This window comes from Entelurus aequoreus, linkage group LG14, assembly GCF_033978785.1.
Source record: "Entelurus aequoreus isolate RoL-2023_Sb linkage group LG14, RoL_Eaeq_v1.1, whole genome shotgun sequence".
Classification (NCBI taxonomy): Eukaryota; Metazoa; Chordata; class Actinopteri; order Syngnathiformes; family Syngnathidae; genus Entelurus; species Entelurus aequoreus.
The window spans coordinates 18,587,585-18,601,847 of record NC_084744.1 but is presented as its reverse complement, the minus strand read 5'-3'; the positions used below and the strand labels follow the sequence as shown (position 1 = coordinate 18,601,847).

The 14,263-nt window shown below is 40.8% G+C and overlaps 1 protein-coding gene across 2 annotated transcripts in view; it reads right to left on the bottom strand.

Annotated features, from left to right (window-relative positions):
- Nucleotides 1-666: 666 nt before the first annotated feature.
- cog3 (component of oligomeric golgi complex 3) overlaps nucleotides 667-14,263 on the bottom strand; it is a 29,903-nt gene continuing 16,306 nt past the window's right edge. The window contains exons 8-23 of one of the 2 annotated variants that reach the window (XM_062070540.1): nucleotides 14,123-14,203; nucleotides 13,997-14,040; nucleotides 13,801-13,927; nucleotides 13,504-13,595; nucleotides 11,144-11,283; nucleotides 10,382-10,542; nucleotides 10,128-10,236; nucleotides 9,914-10,032; nucleotides 9,730-9,819; nucleotides 8,990-9,110; nucleotides 8,629-8,717; nucleotides 8,390-8,524; nucleotides 7,903-7,978; nucleotides 7,651-7,778; nucleotides 2,532-2,630; nucleotides 667-2,380 (exon numbers count right to left, since the gene is read on the bottom strand). In XM_062070540.1, the coding sequence (XP_061926524.1) occupies nucleotides 2,351-2,380; nucleotides 2,532-2,630; nucleotides 7,651-7,778; nucleotides 7,903-7,978; nucleotides 8,390-8,524; nucleotides 8,629-8,717; nucleotides 8,990-9,110; nucleotides 9,730-9,819; nucleotides 9,914-10,032; nucleotides 10,128-10,236; nucleotides 10,382-10,542; nucleotides 11,144-11,283; nucleotides 13,504-13,595; nucleotides 13,801-13,927; nucleotides 13,997-14,040; nucleotides 14,123-14,203 (1,641 nt within the window). In that variant the 3' untranslated portion in view covers nucleotides 667-2,350. Of the gene's footprint in view, nucleotides 2,381-2,531; nucleotides 2,631-7,650; nucleotides 7,779-7,902; nucleotides 7,979-8,389; nucleotides 8,525-8,628; nucleotides 8,718-8,989; nucleotides 9,111-9,729; nucleotides 9,820-9,913; nucleotides 10,042-10,127; nucleotides 10,237-10,381; nucleotides 10,543-11,143; nucleotides 11,284-13,503; nucleotides 13,596-13,800; nucleotides 13,928-13,996; nucleotides 14,041-14,122; nucleotides 14,204-14,263 lie in introns of both variants that reach the window. The other variant, XM_062070539.1, reaches the window with a different exon arrangement.

The window sequence follows — 14,263 nt, the reverse complement described above, 5'->3', positions numbered from 1 at the left end:
CTGTCACATTTTTCAAAACAGAGCAAAGCAAATTAAGAGCACACCTGTCTGTAGACACTAAACATTTTGCAATGAAGCAGTCCTTCCAATCGTAGCGAATCGGCCTCGCAACTTTGTCCAATGCCCGCAACTTCCCCGCACATTTTTGCCAATTTATATTTCACCAATCGAATTTGCTCTAAGCGACGTTCAAATACGGATGTCAAGTGTCTAATCAAAACATGTTTGTGTCTTGTGTATACGAAGCAAGAACAACAATGTGTAACAATATATAAACTCTTTATTGCTCAAACTGCAGTTTTGTTTTCCTGTCGCGTACCGCAGACCTACATCCTGGTCCTGTCTATGTGCTAAACCTTCTGGGTAATATAATTATTTATATATTAGCAAAACACCGGTATCCCTACGTCCTAGTTTACACGTACCGGTACTTTTATTTTTTATTTAAGCTTCATTTATCCAGGTTAAAATAATTAGAAATAGATTTTCATTTGCAATGCAGACCTAGCAAAGAGGCCACAGTTACATGATAGATTTTGAAGTGCAAAAATAACAAAACAACAAAAATGACCACTTCAGAGTGCTCTTGACATGTGGCGAGAAATGTGTTGAAACATAAATGAATGTTTAAGATGGACAAACACTTCAAGCGTAAAACATACACGGAGAATATCTGCAACTTGTGTACGACAGCACACAGGAGACAATAAGGAAGCCTTCAGTGGAGTTTATTTCTATAATTTTATCTACTATTATTAGTTATGATTACTTAACACAGTACAGTTATTTGTATGTTCCGTCATTTAGTGTCTATTAAATCTGTGTGGTACAGTATAAAACAAGTAAAATATCAATGCTTTTTGAGGAACACTTAAATCATTGATTTCATTCATAAAAACACAGGTTGATTCAATGTTGATAGAAGAATAAGCCCCAAAACATAGCAACTTTTGTCAACTTTCTGAAAAGCTTCCATGAATTCAGTCATTTTAGGCTGCAACAATAAGAAATAAAAAAAGCCAACAAAATCCTGGTGGGACTGAATAAAGGCTTTTTATATCCATCCATCCATTTTACGTACCGCTTGTATTAAGACAAAAAACAGAATCCACACTGAACAGGTCACCTGCAGTTGGAGATGCTCCAATACCAGCTACACCAAATTCCGCTATGTGAACCACTAGACTACCACTTGCAATGCTTGCTTCTGTCAGTATCCGTGGTTTTACATTCACAAAGTAAGTCTGTTGTAGGCGTAACGACTATGTGGGAGCATGACAAATCAATTACTTGCGACATGGTGTCAATGTGTCGACTCAATCAAAAGTGTGTCAGTGCAAAGACCTGATGTCCTTTGGTGGGAAATCTGCAGCAGAAGCGCGTCGAGATCGACGTCCCGCTTTGGAACACCCGGCATGGAACGAGACTGTTAGTTCGCAGAAGGTCACGGCACAGGTGGAAAGATGGCAACAGCGTGTCTGACAAGGACACTCCCTAAAGGGCAGGTTCTCATTAGTATGAGAAGAATCACAGCACTAGTCACAAAAATCACAATTTGAATGTCACATTCTTCTCAGCCACTCATCAAACCTGATGAGGAATGTTTTAATCCCAATGTTCATAAATAGTATAACTGTACACGTCATTTTAGCGGCATACATGGTTTCCCATGAACAGTGCAAACCTGAAGGTGAAGAACCTGTTATTTAGAATGAGAAGCATTTGATTTGTAACCAAGGTATAAAAAAAAAGCTATAAAACATATAATTTGTCCTTTTTACATAATTGCAACAGTTTTGTGGAACCTGTACAGAATTTACCATGATCACACACCTGAGCATGTTAGCACAGGCTAAAAATAATCTCTGTGCTAAAATGCAACAAAAAAAAGGTTTTGCAGCATTTTTCTCTTGTTATCCTTCCCAATGGTCATTGAGGGAATCGGAAAGCGAGTCGTGTTACTGGCCTGTGAGCTAAATGGCTGATGAACGGTCCTCCAGTTCCTCCATTCACACAGCCCAAGAGTCCTTCTCTGAGCACTCCAACAGATTTTATCCCGCTAGCCCCACACCATCACATCATGTTAGTATGCTTTATCCTCAACCATTTTGCTGTTAAGTGAGACACAGCCAGAGTGCAGGATGAGATTTTTTTACGCCTCCATGTTTTAAACAAAGCAAAAAAGGAGAGATCTTGACTTCATAATGGGCGGCTCAGCAAACTCCCGACTGCTGTGTGTTGAAACATTTGGCTTTTTTTTCGGCCATCTCAGTTCTGAGCGCGACTCGTGTTGTCCTCTCAATACCACAGCTGGATGTGCGACATCACAAGCCAGAAGGCGTTCAGGTCATTACTTATTCGCAGACAGCAGCAGGTTAATCTGGGAAAAGAAAAGCAAAGCGCTTACAAAGACTGTTTGCGTAGCCTATTTAATGATGCTGCAAGTGAACTTGCTCTCAGCAGAAATGAGAATTGCAGCTGCATTATTAAAACATGTGGGTGTCCTTTTTCTCTATTTCACAGCAGAGTACCTGTTCCATTGACGGGCATGCGATGATTTGAAGGTCCTCTCCGCTATATTCCTCCTGGAGTAAAGTGTGCAGTCTTTGGAATACTTGCTGGATATTATTCTGTATCGGAGAAAAAACAGGTTTTGAAGTCTAAACAAATACAACGAACAAAAGGGACATCATCATTTAAAGGGGAACTGCACGTTTTTGGGAATTTTGCCTATCGTTCACAATCACTGTGAAAGACAAAAACCCATATATGTGTTTTTATTTTATTTTAAAGATGCCTTCAAAACCCTCTAAAACAACTTCTAAATCCTCCATCAACGTTTTATATACACGCTGCAAGTCTATATACAATGTAGTAACAGACACGTTCATAACAATATGTAATATGTTCAATTGCATCCGGTCTCCCCTGAGGGGGTGGGGGGTCACCCACATCTGCGGTCCTCTCCAAGGTTTCTCATAGTCATTCACATTGACATCCCACTGGGTTGTGAGTTTTTCCTTGCCCTTATGTGAGCTCTGAACCGAGGATGTCGTTGTGGCTTGTGCAGCCCTTTGAGACACTTGTGATTTAGTTCTATATAAATAAACATTGATTTACCGTATTTTGGTCATTTTAATCATTGTCGGAACTAATTATTTGGCGCATTTATTTTTGTTTCCATAGCAGCGCACGTCTGCCTTCCGGCAACAACCCCTTCCAGGTAGAAACACACGAGTGTGTTCTTATCATAGCCGTAACAAACAACTAAGATGACTATTTTTGGACAAATGAGGCTTCACAACCTTATCTTTTTTAATCTGAATATATGGAGGATGAACTACTGCTTCTAGAAGCCAGTATGAAACAAGACTGAGATGTTAGAGCAGACGGAAGCTGAGAGAATGAGGTGAAAGGGACTCGAAGCTGCAAAATGTGGAACTTGAAGCCAAGCTATTTTGACAGAAATAGAGTGCTTACCCATAATTAACTGGAAAAAATGTCACCAGCCAGCTGGACTAGACAGACAACTATCCCTTGAGTGAGTCACACTTTATATTGATCATGATACATGCAGCGCATCATGTGTTATTACAACTACAGTACATACACTGTCTGGCTAGCTGTGTACAAACAAAACATAAAATGTGGGATAATACTTTACAGATACTGTAATATGATTGTTCATGTTTTTCAGTCAGTACAGATTGATGCCCTATCGCATCGTGTTATGTATTACAAACTCAAATGTGTTTCGTGCGGACGTAGAAGCTATCTTATCTCTTATCTAATACCGTAGCACGCCGATGTGCTCGTACGCTAGAGTTCCTCAGTGGTCACTTTTACAATAACAATGTCGCTACAGTTTGGTTATTATACAGGTTATGGAACGTAAATGATGTATTGTTGATGGTTTTTAACTTATTTTTAAAGTGATTTAGTAGTAGAATTGATTGCTCCTATTAGCTGCATTGCTAGCCACCAAAAACGAGACGATTTTTATGTGTAAGTAAGCGACCAAAAAAACGTTTCATAATGATTGTGAACGATAGAAGAAATTACCCCCAAAAAGTGCAGTTCCCCTTTATGGGGGACAGAAAAGACGGCAACAAGATTTGTGTATTGATTTAACCTAGGACTCTAGTTTTGCATATTGTGTCAAAAAGAACATTGTAGGTTGTTGCTTTGCACTAGGTTTAAAAATGCATCTAGCACAGTCATTTTCAAAGTCTAAACTCGGCCTACACCAGAAAAACTGCTAATTTAACTTGAGACTTGTCAGTGGCAAAATAAATAGATTTTTAGCTCCTAGGGAGAGGCTCAGGACAGGATGCTCACTGTACCACATGTTGAAACCCCTTAATCTAGCAGTACTTTGCATAATTCAACCATAAATATCAATAAAAACGAACAAGATTCTTGCTTGTATGACAATAACGCCCCTGAAAGGAGACTTGTTGAACACTGACTGGCGAGATTACATGTGTTTTGTAAGAACCAGATCTTTGACTTTCACCACAAAATATAAGTAAAAAACATTAGGATTTGCTGAAATTGTTCATGAAAAGTAGAAAGGAGCCTATCCCAGCTGCTCTTGGGCAGAAGGCAGCAGGGTACACCCTGGACAAGTCGCCACCTCATAGCATGGCCAACACCGATAGACAAACATTCACACTCACATTCACACACTAGGGTCAATTTAGTGTTGCCAATCAACCTATCCCCAAGTGCATCTCTTTAGAGGTGGGAGGAAATCGGAGTACCCTGAGGGGGACCCACGCAGTCAATAGGAGAACAGTACAACTTGTGTTGTAAATAAGACACTAGAGGTAGGATTGAGGAAGGAAGTACTGGATTCTTACACCATACAAAACTCTCCCCAGTCCTGAAAGCACCTGAAAGAACATGTATTGCTACAAGTAAAGTAGTCCTAATGCTGTGGCTATAAGCAGGCCTGTGAGCACCCTTTGAAAAAAAAAAAAATAATAATAATAAAAAGAGGAAGATTTTTATTGGCACGAAGCGCTGCCACACAAGCTCAAACTATTTTTTTGTAAATCAATATAATAATTTCTGCATTTGTGTGCATTTATACAGTATACAGTATTTTAGATTTATTCTCAACTACCAACCTCTTTTGACACTTACATGTCCCATGTATTGTACTGCATATTTTTTGTGTTTTTTAGTAGACAATTTACCAAAATTATTATCATTAAAAATGTAATGTAAAATTCTATAACACGCATGCAAAGAACTCAGAAAACGTTTGGATTGGGGAGTAGAGTCTTTTAGTGTTGATGTCTCTTTTTTGCGTGTTGGTGTTTGGGCCGACTGGTGAGCTGGCGCTGCAGGGGGGTGGCCGATGTTGTGACTTCTGGCAGCGCATGCACGTGGTGTTTGTCGGGGCTGGCGAACTTGCCGGCTTCGTTCTCGTTTGTTGGTTGGCTTGTCGGGTGTCGGCCGGGGCCAGCCCTCGAGCTCTGCCGCATTGTCCTTCACGCCCGGTGTCGTGCCGTCGTCTGGGTGCGGGCTTGTTGGGGGCTCTCCATAGGGGAAAGAGGGTGCACGGCCGGACTGCAGCCGGGTTGCGTGTCTGGGGCCCCAGGGTCCGACCGTCCATCCCTTCCGGATGCCTGTCCTGGTTTGGGCCTGCTGGGTCTCCGCATATATCGTGGCAGCTCGGTGCGCTGCAAAGTATTCCGCAGTGCTGCAAGTCGGCCAGCTGCTGGGGTAGTGACCTTGTGTGTCAGCGTGTCTGTGATCTTTTTAATTTGTAAATGTTTTTCTCTTCCCTCAGGGAGAGGATTCGCCAGGATGGTTGCTGGATGTTCCATCTCCTTCGTTGGGGTCCCTGCAGGTGGGCTGGGTGGTTCCCGTGGCCCCGTGACGGGCGGTCCTGCGGCGGTCGAGCTTTCCGGGAGGGGATTAGGCTCCTGGGGGCCCGGTTGCTGGTGGGGCAGGGGAGGTCTTCCCGTCTGGCTGCAGGGAGTCTCTAGGCCCTTCGGGGCGGGTCAACTCTATCCTGTAGCCACGCCCCCTCGGGTAATATACTTCCAGTCTTGTGACCTCTGTTTACATCCGTCATATCAAAAATATAACTTCTCGCTGGCTACTAATAAATGCTCTAGAACTACAACTGGTACAGAAACTAACAATGTTCACATTGTAATGATCCAAATATGATTAGCAGCAAACTAGAAAGCTGTCAACGTTTTGGCTCGGAGAGCGAACGCAGGCGATAGCAAGTAAGCTAGCCTTTTTTCAGTGATGTACCCCTGTGAACATTTTTTTAATTCAAGTACCCCCTAATCAGAGCAAAATATTTTTGGTTGAAAAAAAGAGATAAAGACGTAAAATACAGCACTATGTCAACAGTTTCTGATTCATTAAATTGTATAACAGTGAAAAATATTGCTAATTTATTGTGGTCTTTCTTGAACTATTTGGAAAAAAAGATATAACAATAACTAAAAACTTGTTAAAAAATAAACAAGTGATTCAATTGTAAATAAAGATTTCTACACAAAGAAGTAATCATCAAGTTAAAGTGCCCTCTTTGGGGATTGTATTAGAGATACATCTGGATTCATGAACTTAATTCGAAACATTTCTTCACAAAAAAAGAAATCTTTAACATCAATATTTATGGAACATGTCCACAAAAAATCTAGCTGTCAACACTGAATATTGCATTTCTTTTCACAGTTCTTTTTGACAGACACTTAAAAAAAATCTCACATACCCCATGGCATACCTTCAAGTACCCCCAGGGGTACGCGTACCCCCATTTGAGAACCACTGAGCTAGAGGATGCCAACTATGCTAACTAGCGAGCTCGTTTTGATGCCCCTGATCATCTCCCAGGAATAGCGAGTACCTACGGCTGAGGCGAGCGTTCAAAACATTTTGTGTAAATCCTATTTTTTTGATACTGTAGTGGGTTTACATAATTCACCCATGTAATTTTTGTTACTGTTGGAAAGTTCCGGTCAGACGGGTTTTCATAAGACACATTGTGTTGTTTTGTTGCGCTGAGAAGCCATGGATGTATAGATACTGCTCAATTGCTGAAAAGAAAGCGAAGTCAAACAATTAGCTCTATCTTTTGACACTCGTCCTTCGACTCCCTGTCCTTACATGCTACAATATTTAATTAAAAAAAAGGGGAAGTGATATTTTGATGTGAAAATGAATGTTTAAAAACATGGACATTTCACATGCCTGTATAAGTTATGTAGTACATACAGTTTATGTACTTCTTTGACCTCAACAAATTTGGGCATAATACCTAAAATTTGAAATGGTCACCTAACTGTACCAACAACACAACCTTTGTCACCTCAGTGATGTATGAACAAATATAAGATGAATATATTCAGTCAATTGTATTAAAATACTGACTAGGCTCTGCAAGTAAAGTGGTCAGCTAAACTTATTAGCAGGTCTTTTCACTACAGTATTTACAGCACTAAGTCTACAGTGGTTAAAAGAAATTTGCTAATGACATTGCACAGATGTCTTCATGCAGACAATATCTCCAAATATAATGTTGTTTAACTAGGTCATGTGTGAAGTACACATACTGGCTTTCCAGAATAAAATGGGTAAAATGTTTTTAAAAACGCCTTCCTGCTTTGAACCACGTACCCGCACTGGCTTGAAAAGGATGAACTCTGTGTCTCTGTTGGCCAAGTACAAGGACATGCTCTGCAGTGTGCTCGGCAGCTTGTTCTTCATCACTCGGTAGGTTGCCATCACCAGATCGTTGATCTTTGCTGAAAAGAGAAAGGGGAAATAAAATGAGTAAGACAACACAAACACGCCCTGGAGCGCACCCAGCAAACAATGAGATGAATTGCAGCACCATGCTGGTGGCCTTTTCATGAGCCCGGAACCTACCAGGCTGAGCCCATGGCTGCTGAGACAGCGTGTATGCTGGGCCGCCTTCAATGGCCATGGTTTTGAGGGCTGCAACCTGAGTGAAAATCAAACCATAGTTTTGTGACAGCCTTGCAAACAAGCAAAACAAACACAATCTTCTCACTGTGTTGCAGCGTCAAACTGATTAGCTACCAAATCGAACCAATTGTGTTCATTTGACAATTGAACAATTGTTGGTGTTTGCAGAAAAGTGACAATGAAAATGCATTGGGTGGGTGGAAGGAGGAAGAAAAAGGTAGGCAGCAAATGATTGGAAGAAAATTGTATTTGAAAGAAAACAATAGGGGAGCATCACGAGTGCATATCACAGCTGAATAGAAGACATTGTCTGCAGTCGGAGGCAACATAGACAAGTATCAATCTAAATGGATTGTAATAAACTTAAAAGCTGAGCGCAGACAGGCAGGACGTGGTGTCTCTGCCTGAGGACATGTCTGGCGGTTACCTTGGTGAGGAAGTCCTCAAGGTTCCACGTGAAGATCTGAGTCTGCTGCTGAATGAACTGCTCGCAACTGAACTTCAGGTGTCGGTCCACATCCTTCTTGGAGTCGATGTAATGCTCCTTTATCTCCGGGGTTCCCTGTGGAGCGGAGAAAATTATGCTTTCAAGTGCAGGCTCCCTTGGCAGAAAGTGAATGGCATGTTGAATTGAAAAAAGGGACAAAAAGAAAAAGAAAGAAAAACCTCCAACAGGAATTCGAGAATGGCGTTGTGACTGTTAAGCCGGAAGAATTTGGGAACAGCCATCGGGTTCAGGATTTTGAAGGCAGCGTCTTGACAAAGAGCACAAAAATGAAAATAAGGGTGCAGCATTGGAGTGCCCTCTAGCGGCACAAATCAAATATGACCTTGAGTGAAGGTGGTGGGAGGAGCAAATGTGACCTGTGAGCCAGCAGTTAACCAACATTAAGGTGTTGGATGACACTGTATTTTCCACATTAATTGTTGCCAGCGCTGCATGTCACAGGCACAAGTTGCTTAATGAGCATGGGAATGTAATGAGTGGCTTTGTGGAGTTGAACGCAGACATCGTCAAATATCTTACCTCGCGTTTTCTTTAGATCCAGCGAAATTTCCTTGATGGCGAAATCAGTGTGAAATGGAGCAATCTGTTCACGCATTATCAGCAAGTGCTTGATCAGGAAAAGCTGCCCATCTATTTGTGTCTAGAGAAAACCAGAGAGCACGCTTTTTAAATGCACCGCTTGCGCTGCCAAAGACAAACAGAGCGCTGACTGACTTTCCAGGTTGTTGGGAACAAGGAGAACTCAAGCAGGCTTGCAGATGATAAGGAAAGTCAGCTAATTAATAACTTCTGCATAATCGGAATTGGAAAGAGCCGCGATACTGTGTGGAGGAAAAGAGATATCTGAGGCCGTTTTATTGCTGAGCTGGTAATTACAGATTGGACGGGGGTAAAAAAGGTACGGGGAGGACACTTGTCCCCTGAAATTGATGTTGCTGCATTAATTCTAAATGTTAGGTTGAAACGGGGCAGGCAGCGCAGATATTAACAGCAAATTTGAAGGTGAGAGCGGCCTATAAATAAAAGGAGAGTTCACTGAACAGTCTGCAGAGCGTAATAACGCCGCCATTAAAAATAAACTTTAAATGACATCCCAGCTGCTTTAGTTAAGTACCCCATTGCAGCGGGAAGTTCTAATGAAATAGAATTAGGCGGGAAGTCGTCTACAGCATCCAAAGACAGGCATGGGTTTCCAACAGACTTTAGAATAATAGAAAATTGCAAAAGTACAAAACTGCTTTTGAGCAAGTGTGCCAAACCTTGTTCTTAAGGATGCTATCAGAAGCTCTCAGCAGGGACTGGATGCAAGCAGATAAGGCTTCTTGAGATAAACCCTGGAAGACAGCTCTCTGGAAAAAGGCAAAATAATGGGGATGGAAATTGAAAAGAAAAAAAAAAGACAAAAGATGTGAGGATATTCTATTGTGTTTAAATGGCACTCACGTCTATACATCTGTACAGCTTAGACAAGCAGACAAGTGTCCGTCTGACCGTAGGGTACCACATGCCGTGCAAATCGGCGGGAGAGACTGACGACTGCAGGCGGGATGCCTCTGGTTTCCCTGCAAGTCCTCATGTAAAAGTGAAAGCATGTCAGGCATGTGATTACAGCACCTGAACTGTTTAATTTAAGGGACATTGATGTGGTAACACATACCAGCATTGCTGTTTTTTCCCCCATCTGGATCCTCAAGCTGAACATCCGAAAAGACGGACACCTGGGACATTTGCTTCATTTGCTCTTCCTTCAAACTCTGAGCGATTTTCTGGTAAGACGAAGAATGGAACAGAAAAAATGCTAAATACTTCAAAAACACGGTGTATTATGAGCAGAATTTATAACCAGAGATGCATGTCTTTCTGTTGTGAGGATCTTTACAATCCCTTTCAGCAACGCGGGTTGAGGCTCACCTCCATCATCTCCAGTTTTTCAGGATAGGCCAGATCCCCCGGGGCAGGCTTGTAGCCTGTGATGTCTGTCTGGATGTAAATGTGCGTCCTGTAGACGAGCCTTTCCTGCACATCCTCCAGCATCTGCTTCACCACGGCGTCAAAGGCCCCCAGTTGGCTGGCTGTTTCAAACAATGCAGAAATAACTTTCACAGCTTCCACTTTCAGTACGGCGGTGTGGCTCAAATGGTAGAGTAGCCGTCTAAAAACTTGAGGGTTCCTAGTACAAGTACAGCTTGTGTGATCCTAGTCACTGCCGTTGTGTCCTTGAGCAAGACACTTCTCCCACCTTACTGCTCACAGTTGAATGTGAATGAATATTTGGTGATGGTGGTCGGAGATGCTGTAGGCGCAAATTGGCAGCCACTTTTCTGTCAGTCTACCCCATGACAACTGTGGCCACAAATTTAGCTTACCACCATAAACGTGTGAATGTGGCGTGGATGAATGATGGGTTCTCAGTTCTCACTGTAAAGTGCTTTGAGAGTCTAGAAAAGTGCTATTATAAATCTAACCCATTATTATTATCATTATCATCATTATTATCATTAACAGTTAATACAAATACCTGCTATGTATTTGAATTGAGAGATATACAACCACACTTGCTAGTTACAATACTTTAACAGCATTATCTGATATTGCAGAATTTGCGATAGTTAAACTGGGCTGTGGCAAGCGTACGACATTCCTGCAGCTTTGAGAACAAAGGATTCCACCCACCATTGTTGTGAACGTGGTCCTCTAGCATCTCGTTCTTGAGGATGCCACAGAGCTCCGACAGAGTTTCCAGGTGGATGATGTGAATGATCAGAGGCCGCAGAACATCGTACAAAGACAAACACAGCTTCTCCAGCAGCTCACTGTCGCGAAGATGACATGAAACCCAAATTAAATGCTTTGTTCCAGATAATTCTGAAGCTTCACTGTGTGAATCCAAAAATAATACTAATTTACTAAAAATACATTTATATTTTGCCAGGCAACCATTTCCTTTCATAGAGAGCTATGTCATTATGCAATATTTTAAAATGTTCAACCGTCATACGTAATTTAATGATAGGCACCACTGTATGGTAATAGTGATCAATGAGTCAACAACTGTCATACAGCTAAGAAATATTATGTTTTTTTAAATTTCTATTTAAAAATAGTACACTCGTAATAAGAGTCCCGTTTGCGGCAGACACAGCCTCATTCAACGCAAGTCAATACATTGCACTTATTACAGTATACCAAAGTCCGATTAGCAAAGATATATGATGGCATATTTGTGTTATGTAATCGGTGTCAACAGGCACCAGCTAACTTGATACATATGATTTGGCTCTTCCCATCTCTGAGCAGGTAATGGAAAAACATGTTTAAAACTTTGTCTGTGTCCTTGGCGAAAGGATTGAACCGAATCCTAAGTGAACTATTTTATGTAGCACCTCAGTCATCTACCTTTAACAAATCCAAATAGAATATTGTAGCATTCACTACTTTGTTGGCTTGAAGATGCATTGTGCTAAATCAGCAGCTCCTCCTTGCCACACTCGCTGCTTTAAAGATGTGTTTTACTTTCTCAAGTTTAGGCTGACATTGAATGGTTGTTCAGCAAAGTTTAAAGAACTCTGGGGTGCTTTTCTGAAATATGTAGAACAGACTGGTTTTTAAATTAACCCTGATTGAAACACAATTGAAATGTGGGTGGTTGATGTGCCTTTTGTGTGCTTGTTAGTTGTTGTATCTCTCTTGGGCAATTCAGGAATGCATCTGTCTGTGGTTTTATGTTGAAATAGGTATTATTGTCCTTTCTAATTTATTTATTTATTTAATTATTATACTTTTTTGTTTTACTTGTTGGGGGGAGAAGGGGTAATTAAAGTATGTTTGACTATTCCTGTCAATTGTATGTCTAAAAACCCAATAAAGAAATATTTAAAAGAAAAAAATAATACACTTACTTGGACGGATGGATGGATTTTCTCTTGTGAAAAAAAAACAGGTCTTAAAAAGAGAGGTTGTCTTATATTAAAAGGTTAATATGCTATAGGTCTGTGGTTATTGATTATTTTAGTAATCAAGGAATCCATTGATTAGTTTGTTCGAGTAATCGGATAGAACACACTTTATAGCCTAAATGCATACAGTACTTTAGGGACAGTTGTTCTGTTTGACATAACGCTCATTCTTCTTTGTAGAATCATCAACATTGAAGTTGCACTTTTACATGTGTGCATCAATAAAAATGAAACCAAAAAAAACACTCTCTGCTGTTCACTGCCACACACACTCAGCACTTACATACCACCATTCTCATGCGCGCACTACTGCACCGACCTTGCGGCTGTCAATGTATTCAAATGTCCAGGCACTCTATACGATCCAGATTATATCAATTTGTATTACTGTAGTTATACTCAAATGTTTAATTGAAGTTACAGGATATACATTTAAGCTTTCATCGAATGGAATTAATCAATTAATTGTATCTCTTTGGAGTAAATTCTTTAGATCATAGGTGTCACGCTGAAGGACCAGGAGCCAGCTGTGGCCTACTGCATCACTTTATATTGCCGGCAAAAGCCTGGAATCCTGTGCCTCAATATCACTTCATCTTTCTTGCTAAATGTATTTGTTTTCCATTTTGACAGAAAAAAAAATGTACTGCATGCAATTGCATATTTCATAAACTTTAATATTATCAATTCATGCAACTATATATTCTAAGCATTTTTTGTTATAAATATTTTTTCATTTTTGTTATAAATATTTTTTCATACCCATTTTTCACCTTGACTTGTGATGTCAAAGCAAGTCATCCATCAATTTGTGACTACAAGAAATATAATATGCATGGGAAATTGTGTAATACTATAATGAGGTACTTATAAAGTTATATACATATTTTTATAAGCAGAGGGCAATTATATCTTGGATGTGGCTTGAAACAAAAATAAGTTTGACACCCCTACTTTAAGATGCTCACTGAGCTGAGTCTGACGTCATGTAAGACTGCAATTCAAACTTCAGGTTTTGTGCCACTTTAGAAGAAGATTTTAAACCAGGGACACGGCTCAATGGAAGGCACTACTCACTCTAGTTTGGGCGTGAACTTGGCGAAGAACTCATTGTAAAGCTGATGTTCATCCTGGCACACATGCACCATAAAGGCACAGCCACCGCGGACCTGTACAAAAAGCAAACAGTTTGAATCCCTGCCAAAAAATGATGAAAGTCGGCACGCCGGGAGCCATTTATCATGTGCACAAACTCAAAGATTACAGGAAATATGCTTGGGTAGGATACATATCGATGCATTCTAGCCCGACATGAAGTATCACTTGACTACTTTTAAAAAGGGCAGCTGGGTTCTGTGCTTGTTCATGCCTCACCAGGGCGCAGTGGTCTTTAATGTTCTGCTGGGTCAAATCTGTGATGGTGGAAGTAATGCTGGGACTGAGAAGCAGCTCTCTCTGGTCAAGGTAACACTGATGGATTTCATCCAACAGGTGATGGTATCTGCACGAGCACATATTATAAAGATGAGATGATTTACGTCACTAAATGGAAATTGTGGTAAGAACTCACTCTGGAATCTTTTCCGCCCGCTGTTCTATCTGTTCTATTAGAGACTGGAAGACAAATATGAACAGAATTATATGGTGCTAACATGCAATTGTATGTTTTGATAAAAAAAAACAATGAAATACTCACTCTAACTTTGGGCGCAGCTGCTCTAAATCTAACGTAGTAAAGTGTAAAGGCATTGTCAGCGTTTGCCAAACCCATTGGATCCTGGGGAAGACGAACAGAAACTATTATTGCCTTTAAGACCAAAAACAATAACACTCGGCA